Source organism: Vespa mandarinia, chromosome 2, assembly GCF_050613455.1.
Source record: "Vespa mandarinia isolate Hongniang chromosome 2, ASM5061345v1, whole genome shotgun sequence".
Classification (NCBI taxonomy): Eukaryota; Metazoa; Arthropoda; class Insecta; order Hymenoptera; family Vespidae; genus Vespa; species Vespa mandarinia.
Window position 1 is genome coordinate 16,840,001 of NC_140811.1, and position 10,000 is coordinate 16,850,000.

The 10,000-nt window shown below is 32.7% G+C and overlaps 1 protein-coding gene across 8 annotated transcripts in view; it reads left to right on the forward strand.

Moving 5' to 3' along the window:
- The window catches only part of Mxd (MAX dimerization protein), a 173,375-nt gene that overhangs the window by 85,281 nt on the left and 78,094 nt on the right, over positions 1-10,000 (forward strand). For all 8 annotated transcript variants that reach the window (XM_035870070.2, XM_035870060.2, XM_035870095.2 and 5 more), the window contains one exon: positions 9,029-9,143. In XM_035870070.2, coding sequence (XP_035725963.1) covers positions 9,029-9,143 — 115 coding nt within the window. The remainder of the gene's footprint in view (positions 1-9,028; positions 9,144-10,000) is intronic.

Sequence of the window (10,000 nt, forward strand, 5' to 3'; positions counted from 1 at the left end):
CGCAAATTAAATCAATTGAATTCTCATTAAACACGTGAAAAAAGGAAAAAAGAAATTGAAACAAGAATCGACAAAACTCACGGCAATTGTACTCGCGTTGGATGTGCGAAGAAGGGGATTGGGTAGAAAGAAAAAGTAATTGTAATCGTACGAACAAAAATTATGCCGATCGAAGTGGGATTAAATATTTAAAAAGAAATAAAAAAAAAAAAAAAAAAAAAAAAAAAGAAAAAGAAGGAAAAAGAATTAGAATAAAACGTATAAAAATTGTAGCAATTGAATTCGCATTAGACGTGGTAATAACGAAAAAAAAAAAAAGAAAATAAAATAAATAAAAAAAAATGAAAGAAAAAGAAAAAATAAAGAAAAATGAGAACGATTTCTATAAAAGAAAAAAAAGTCAACGGCAATTGGAGTCACATTAAACGCATTAAACACGTAAAAAAAAAAAAAAAAAAGAGAAAAAAAAAAGAAAAAGAGAAAAAGAAATTAGAACGAGATGGATGATGATCATAGCAATTGAAGCTACTTGATCTGACTAATTCGAACGGTAACATTTTTATTAACATTTTGCACTCTGGAATTAATGCAGATGTAACGTTATAATTAATTAATAAAACAACGAAAAGGAAAATATGTCTATTTAAAAACAAAAAGACAAAGATGAAAACAAAAAAACAATTGCTATTAAAGGTGTATGTATATATACACGTATATATTGTGACAATGCTCTCTATCAATTTATATATCTAATAATAGAAGCAACTGGAATGTTCCAAATCAAATATGTTTAAATACGATTAGGTTCTTTGAAATTTGTTGGGAATGCGTCATATTTGTTCTGTACGCAGCTTTAGCTCTCTTAGTTACTTCTGGGTTTACTCATGGCAAACAATAATGATTGCTTAGTCTGTTCAAATCTAAAGATAAGTGGAGGAAACTGATCAACACAATCTTTTTTTTCCCCCCCTTTTTTTCCTTTTTTTTTCTTTCTTTCTTTTTCTTTTTTTTTTTTTTTCTTCTTTTCTTTAAATAACTAACAGGAAGCCATATTTCTATCTGGGTACGTTTGCTTCGAAAAAATTATTATATAAATAATTAAAGGTAAAAGGAAAGAAGAAGGAAAGAAAGAAGGAAAGAAAAAAAAAGAAAATGGAAGAACATTACAATAGATACATCATCAGATATATTTTACAAACGAATTCTTTTTCGATTTCGTAATATATCATATATAATAAATAATTGCATTTGAACTCTTTCGCAGTTATAAGATATTAAAGAGAAGAAAGAACAATTAACAAAGACAAAGAATTTGTAACAAATGAAGAAAGTATAATTATGGTGTTTGCATTAAATAATAGTATAGGGTGGGTGGGGGTTTGGGAGGAGAATGTGGATTAATATATTTTTCCATCTTAATTATTGGTTGTAATAAAAAAAAGAAAAAAAGAAGGAAAAAGAAAAAAAGAGAAAAGAAGGAACAACATCACTTTATCTTTTTCGTATTTACGTAAGCTACGATTTTCTATTGCTTAGGAACAATGGAAATTTAGACCTATAGAAATGATCTTTATTTTGACCTTAGATAAATAGAAATAAATAAAAAGTTATAGATTTTTTGGATCAGCCTGTATTATGTATGTGCACGGATGTCGTCGCGAGTGCGTGGCTGCAGCCAAGCCTGGCGGGTGCATTGGCCGGCCATGAGTTAGATCGCTTCAACAGCCGCCTGTAAACAGCCTCGTAACTTCACTGCACTATTCCCCTCCCCCCACTCCACCTCCACCTTCGTCTCCGTCTCCATCTCCACCACCTCCACATCCTCCTCTTTCACCTTCTCTTACTCTTTCTCTTATTTTCTTTACCTATATGCCATTCTTCTCGTTCCCGATCTTAATCTCTCTCTCTCTCTTTCTCTCTCTCTCTCTCTCTCTCTCTCTCTCTCTGGATTTTTTAAGGAAAAGAAAAAAAAAATAATAATAAAAATAAAAAAGAACAAAAAAGATAGAGAAGGAGAGAGAAAATTCCTTTCCTTTTCCCTTTTAATTCCGTAAGTGCGTTTGAGTGATATTTAATAATACAAAAATAAAGAAAGAAAGAAGGAAAGAAAGAAAGAAATGAAAGCAAAAAATTAAATAAATAAATGAATAAATAAATAAATAAATAAATAAATAAATAAATAAATAAAAAAAAGAACGTGCTTGTAGATTATTTGTTCGATCGTATATAAATATATTTAATCGATTATTTTCTTTTCTTTTGGTATATCTTTCTTCTTCTTCTTTTTTTTTTCTCTTTTTTTTTTCCTTTTTTTCTTTTTTCTTCCCTTTCCTTTTCTTATCCTCTTTCCTCTCTTAATCGATATTCCTCGATCATTTTCCCTACCTCTATACGAGAAAATGATAACAAGATAGACAAATAGATAGATAGATAGATAGATAGATAGATAGATAGATACATACATACATACATACATAGATAGATAGATAGATGGATAGATAGATAGATAGATAAAAGAGGGGAGAGATCGCCGAAGCGTTCTTCTCTAGCGTGCTTTCAACGCCTGGAATTCCAACGTACGCAGAAATTGCTCTTCGCTTTGATCTTGGATGCTGCGCGGAAATCAAAGAGAAACGCCGTATAAAAGAGCACGTATACGTGTCACGAACTTTCTTTCTCTCTCTCTCTCTCTCTCTCTCTCTCTCTCTCTCTCTCTCTCTCTCTCTCTCTCTCTCTCTCTCTCTCTCTCTCTCTCTCTTTCCCTCTCTCTCCTTCTATCTTCCTTATTTCTTTTTCTATACGTGAAGGAAAGGTGTATGAAAGATAGAAAGAAAGAGAGAGAGAGAGAGAGAGAGAGAGAGAGAGAGAGAGAGAGAGAGAGAGAGATAGAGAGTGAAATAACACTTTTGTGTTATCTTTAGCATTTTTCGAGCATTTCTTTCTCTGTCTCTCTCTCTCTCTCTCTTTATCTATTTATCTGTCTATCTGTCTATCTATCTATCTATCTATCTATCTATCTATCTATCTATCTGGTATCTCTATTTTTGTATCTCTTTATCTCTCTATCTATTTTCTCTCTCTCTTTCTCTCTTTCTCTCTCTCTCTCTCTCTCTCTCTCTCTCTCTCTCTTTCATTTTGCATAATTCTAAGGTATATTATTCTCTTCGTCTCTTTCTCCTCATTACACGTGAGTGCCTTGAACGCTTCGTCTATAAGCCATTAAACGCAATAAGCTCGTTACGACGAGCACGGTTTATGTTTTAGACTCTTTTCCATTATCCAATAAGGAGCGTGAATTTTTCTTCTGTGTGCCGTTCTCTCCTTGAACCAACCGGTCGTTCTCCGGTTCGTTCAACCTCAGGACAGATAGATAGATAGATAGATGGATAGATAGATAGTTAGATAGTTAGATAGATAAATAGGTAGTTAGAATGAAAGAATGATGGACTGACGGAGGAACGGAGTGTGACATTACGAATCCTCATGCACATTGCCTTCAACGTATTAATTATCAGTTTTTCTGGATTTTCTTTTTCCTTTCCTTTTTTTTTTGGTTCCTCTTTTTTCTTTCTTCACTTTGTTGTTTTTTTTTTTTTTTTTTTTTTTTTTTTTTTTTCTTTTTTTTCTTTGTTTTTTTTTTTCTTTTTTTTTCCCCATTCGCCATTTGTATACTGTATATTATTACATGCACAGATGAGTTGCGTGTATACGTTTATATGCGCTTGCACTTACGTACATACTTTTGTACCAATGACAAAGTAATTTGCTGGCATTCCAGAACACATAGTATTTCCGTGGGAAACGACTTTGTTCATTAACTTTGACATTTTCCACGTGACTAGAAGTCTTTCTTCTGGCGAACGAAGCCACCCTGGTTGTTCTACGATTCGATGATATACATATATTAAAAAACCGGTTGTTGTGTGTGCACATACATCCACACATGCAATGTGTACGTTGCGTGTCTACTCGTGTATTTGTTTAAACTTCGTTCACTTTTATTTATTTATTTATTTACTTTCTTTCTTCAAACATTTTTTTCATTTCATGGAAATAATGATAACGGCAAAACAACCATTAATTAGTATTGTTGTTTTATATTTTTCTCTCTCTCTCTCTCTCTTTCTCTATCTCTCTATCTCTCTATCTATCTATCTATCTATCTATCTATATATCTTTGTGTGTCTTTAACACGAAAGAGCATCGTAGACTCGGGAATTTCACATGAAGTATTTATTCATCAGGTTCTCTGGTACGTTGAAGAGCCGGGACAGGAATTTCATAATGTCGGTGTCACACGGTAATATTGATTGAAGGGCCCAACTACCCTTCTCTCTACCTTCTCTCTGTATCCACTAACTCGTCCTCTCTCTCTCTCTCTCTCTCTCTCTCTCTCTCTCTCTCTCGCTCTCTCTCTCTCGCTCGTTCACTTCGGTCTCTTCGAGCTTCTATCTACGACAAAAATGTTGCGGAAGCCGTCGATCGTAAGGGTTGCATCGGCTGGAAAAGATTGAATAGTGGAAGAATGAGACAGAGAGAGAGAGAGAGAGAGAGAGAGAGAGAGAGAGAGAGAGAGAACGTTTCACAAATTTTCCAATTTCTTGCACAGTACAATTCACTTTAAGAATGTTGATTTTATGACAAATTATTCGATCCTAACAATAATACTTACGTTGTACGTATAACTACGATAAAATTCTTACTGTTTCTCATTTTGAATGAAATTATAAATGAATAATAATGAGAAGGAAAAAAAAAAAAAAAAAAAAAAAGAAAGGAAGAAAAAGAAAAAAAAATATAAGTCATCGGCGTAGAATTTATTTTGGTATACTTACTATACATACGTGTACCCGTAAGTAGATCTTTGATAAAATATTCATACGTTCTAACGTATATATAAAACTAATCGATTTGATTATATAACCTTCGAAGCCACGATCGAATTACTCTTCTATTGAATAGATTTCTAAGAAGATTGTAAATAAATGCAATTAAATATCTATTTGCTTTAATACGATAGAATACAAAATGATTCGAGAATGAGATGATGATCGATAATATTTCTTATAACCATTGAATATTTTTGTTGAACATATATGTATATATATATATATATATATATAATATTATTACTGTTATTAATACTATTTACTATCATTAGTATTATTATAGTATTATTATTATTATGCAGTGTTATCGTTCTTTCTCTGGTGAAAGGTCATAGACGCATGCAAAAAGTTTACCGCACGGTTTTAATCGCAATGGATCAATCGTAAGCTCGATCTCACGTAACATTTAACGTTTTTCCTGAAGATTCGTTCGTAGGATTTTAACGACATTTCTTTTTTTCGAACCTGACGACTAAGACGACGACGACGACTACGACGACGACGACGACGACGACGACGACGACGACGACGACGACGACGACGACCAGGACGATGATAACGATGAGGACGTACGCCTAGGGACATTCCGCCTATGACATTTACCCAAGACAAAAATACTTATAAATTTCTTTGCTTTTTTCTTAAATAACGAAAAAAAAAAAAAAAAAGAAGAAGAAGAAGAAAAAAAGAAGACTCATAGAGAAAAACATTTTCAGATATATCAATTTAATTCGAATTTACGTAAAATTTTAATCGCTTTCGTCTTAATAAAATATAAAATCTATATAAAAATTTTTTTCTACTATTTATTTATATACATAACATCACGCGTCATTTCTCTTGAAATTATATCAATCAATTTTTACGTAATTCATTAAAAAGAAAAAAGAATGAAAGAAAAGAAATGAAAAGAAATTTTTATGAAATTGAATCGTCGCCAATACATACCTCTTTTCCTCTTTTTTTATTTCTCTTTTTTTTTTTATTTAAATATATATATATATATGTGTGTGTGTGTGTGTGTGCGTGTATTTGAAATTTCAAAAGGTTACAAATAAAAAAAAATAAATAGAAACAAATTGAAATAGAATCAATCGTCGAAAAGGAACAAATATAATAAACGTGGTTTTGTTATTCTATACAAAATTATTCATTTAGATTCGACGAATATCTTATGTATTCACGATTTCACTTTTATTCCATCGAGATATCGCGTAAACTTTTTTTCGATATCAGATTAATTATTATACAAGGGGATATATATCTTGCAATCGGGGTGACGAAGAAGAGAAATAAAGAAGAGAAAAAGAGAGAGAAATAAAGAAAGAGAAAGAGAAAAAGAGAGAGAGAGAGAGAGAGAGAGAGAAAGAAAGAAAGGGATAACGGAAGGTTGGTAGTGTTCGTTCGTTCGGCTCGATGCTCGCCATTTAATTCCATAATAATTCGCGGACTCCCTCCGAATTACGAGGAACTTTCTCGCCATCTGCTTTTCGCATCACGTACTCGCGATGAATGGACCAGAAGGTTACCACTATCACGAACTTGCCTTCAGTAGTGTTGGTATTCTACGAACCAGTCAAAGAAAAGGGAATGGGGTTGAGATAGGAATAAGAGATAGAGAACTTCCCAAACCTCTTTTATGTGTATTCATGTATATACGTATATATATACATATGTATATACATATATATACATATATATATGTATGTATGTATGTATGTATGTATGTATGTATTTTTTCTTTTCTATGCGAATTCACGTGACTCTTCGTGAATCTTATGGTTAGAGAACGTGGCTAGAGAAAGAAAGAGATCGAGAGAGAAAGATTTCAACATTGCTATTAACTTTACGATTTCTCTCTCTCTCTCTCTCTCTCTCTCTCTCTCTTTCTCTTTCTCTTTTTTTGCTTTTTTTTTTTTTTTTTTTTTTTTTTTTTTATATAGTAGAGAAAAAAAGGGAGAGCTGAAGGCGGTAAAAAAGTTGCGGAAAAAGCGATAAGATCCGGATTATCGCGGCGATCACGGGCCATTAGTCGAACGAATCGTCCCTTTATCCAAACCCATGACTATTTATCTCTCTCTCTCTCTCTCTCTTTCTCTCTCTCTCTCTCTCTTTCTATTTCTATCTCTATCTCTATCTCTATCTCTATCTCTCTTTTTCGCTATCTTCACGGTCTCGCGATAAATATGCGACCGGAATATGCCGAACGTATGGGAATTATTTGTTTTTTACTTTTATATACTATATGTACTTAGATGTATGTATGTATGTATGTGTGTGTGTGTGTGTGTGTATGTGTAAACACATTTAAGTTCATGGCAACGATCCTCGGATACACGTAGATCTTAAATCGTTCGAAATAGTGAAATTCTAACTTTTAGAAGTAACAGAATGCTTTGGATTACCACGTTCTTTTTCTTTTTTTCTTCTTTTTTTTTTCCTTCTTCTTCTTCTTCTTCTTCTTTCTTCCTTCCCCTTTTTCTTTTTCTTTCTCTCTATTTTTTTTTTTTTTTTATTTTTTCTTCCTCTTCTTTCCTTCGAGTTTGTAATCAAAAAGAAAAGGGACGACACATTTATAGATGAGAAAAATATCCAAAGTATTTTATCCTCGGAGTGAATTTTCTTTTTCTTCTTCTTTTCTTTTTCTTATCCTTTTTCTTTTCTTTTTTTTCTTTTTTTTTTTTTTTTTTTTTGAGACAGTTTTTTATTTCGCATTCAATTTCACATTCTTATTATTAAAATTCGATCTAATGTAAGGGGGGAAAAAAAGAGAAAAAAGAGAAGAAAGAAAGAAAGAAAAAAAGAAAGAAAGAAAGAAAGAAGTTCAAACTCCTTTTTTTCGTCTTCTTCTTTTTTTTTTTTTTTCCTTTCCTCGGCTTTCTCTTCTTCTTCTTTTTTCATTTTTTCTTTTTTTCTTTTTTTTTTCTTTCAGTTTCTCTCGTAAAAGATCTCTCGTGTATCTATTATCGTGCGAAGAGCTCGGACCATTAGTCGAATGAATCCTTTTGAATACAATAAATATACTCGGAATAGAAGAGAAGAACTCACGCAAACGGCGTTCCGGAATTATTCCGCACCTTCCTCACTTTCTCTCTCTCTCTCTCTCTCTCTCTCTCTCTCTCTCTCTCTCTCTCTCTCTCTCTCTCTCTATCTATCTATCTCTCTCTCTATTTCTATCTCTCTCTATAGTTGAATCCTGGCTTCGATATCGGTTATAAATGGACGACGTTTTATATCTACGTTTTGGTCTCCAATAAATTTCCGTCGCGTCGACAAAATGCCGACGGGAGTGCTGCTGGCACAAGAACGAAGGAAAATGCTTCGCTTCGATATACACGAAAAATTGTGCGAGCGTACATACATTATGTATGTATACTATATGTCTCTAATGAAAACAAAACGAAACGAAACAAAAATAAATCTTTTTTTCTTTGGGGTGGGGCAGGGAGGAGGGGTAGGGGAGGGGAGGGGGAGGGAGGTAGGAAACAAATTTGTTTTCTTTTTTTTCTTGTTCTTCTTCTTCTTCCTCTTTTTTTTTTTTTTACCTTTTCTTTCCTTTTTCTTTTTCTTTTTCTTTTTTTTTTTCTTCTTTTTTTTTCTCTTTATCAAAGGAAAAAGAAAAAAGATGAGAAAAAAATTCAGATCGAGAACAATTTTATATTAATTTTCATTTATTCTAGCATATTAAATTTTATACAGTTTCATTTAAAATACGAAATGGAATTTATTCGTCTATATTTTTTGTAATCTGTTTTTTTTTTTTTCTTTTTCTTTTTTTTTTTCTTTTTCTCTCTCTCTCTCTCTCTCTCTCTCTCTCTTTCTCTCTAGATAAGAATTAAAAGAAAATAAGAATTAAATAATATTTTGTATTAAATTTTATTTTTAAGTAAGTAAAACGATAAGCTTCTTTTCGATCTTCGAAACGTCGGAAAGAGAAAATCTGAAATATTTTTCAAATAAATTAAACGTTTCAAATAAATTAAATAAATTAAACGTAAACTCAATATAATATATTACAATATAATATATAATATAATATAAATTTGATGATTAACATGATGGTTTTGAGTGAAGGAGAAACGGGTGGAACGTTTTGATGATGATAATTAAATCGGATTTTATTCTTCTTTTTTTTACAGGAGAGCTCACCTCAGAAATTGTCTCGAAAAGTTGAAGATGCTGGTACCCTTAGGTCCTGAAACTTCGAGGCACACTACGTTGGGCCTCTTGACCAAGGCCAAACGTTTTATCAAAGTGAGTAGCTTCGATGAATAAGTAACGTTAAATAAAATTAAAAACAAAAAGAAAAAAAAACAAAAACAAAAAAAAAAGTCAATCTTTGAATACTATCATTAGATGAAATGAGATATCTGTCCGCGTCATGTGTTAAACTGAAGGGTCAAATTTTTTTCCGCGATCTTCTCTTGCTCGTATGAAGTAAGATCAAAATAAAAAAAAAAAAGAAAAGAAAAGAAAGACAAAGGACAACAGAAAAACGAGAAAGAAGACAATGGAAAAAAAGAAGAAGTAGAAGAAGAAGAAGAAGAAGAAGAAAAGGAAGAAAAAAAAAATTAAGAAAGCTAAGTTTCCCCGGTTTCTTTTTCTGGTTTTATGACGATCAGAACAGCTACGGGTGGTCACGCTTGAAATCCATAGATACAGAAGTCGTGCCTCGGTAAAACTTCACCAGGATGAGAAAGATTGTTGGTTGAGAAGAGAGGGGGAGGGATGGCGAGGAGAATGGCAGGCGGGGAGAGAGAGAGGAATGGTCGTTTGAATATTTCATGGAGACTTCTGCGAAGTCGCGGTTTGTAAGAAGCAATGGTGAGAGAAAGAAAGAGAGAGAGAGAGAGAAATAGAGAGTACGAAAGGATAAAGAAAAAAGCGTCGTGGTTGTGTCAGTAGAAAAGAGGGTGGCGGGGGATGAGGTGAGGATGGATAAGAAGAACAGCCCGACAGAAAGGCAAGTCGGTATAATTAGCAAGAAAGATGGCGGAAAAGATGTCCGCCGAGTGTGAAAAGAATCGCGGTCGAGTACGGTCGTCCGTTGGAAATATTTCTCTCTTTTTGGCATCGTGGTATTGAAAGGAAAAGTAAAAAAAAAAAACAAA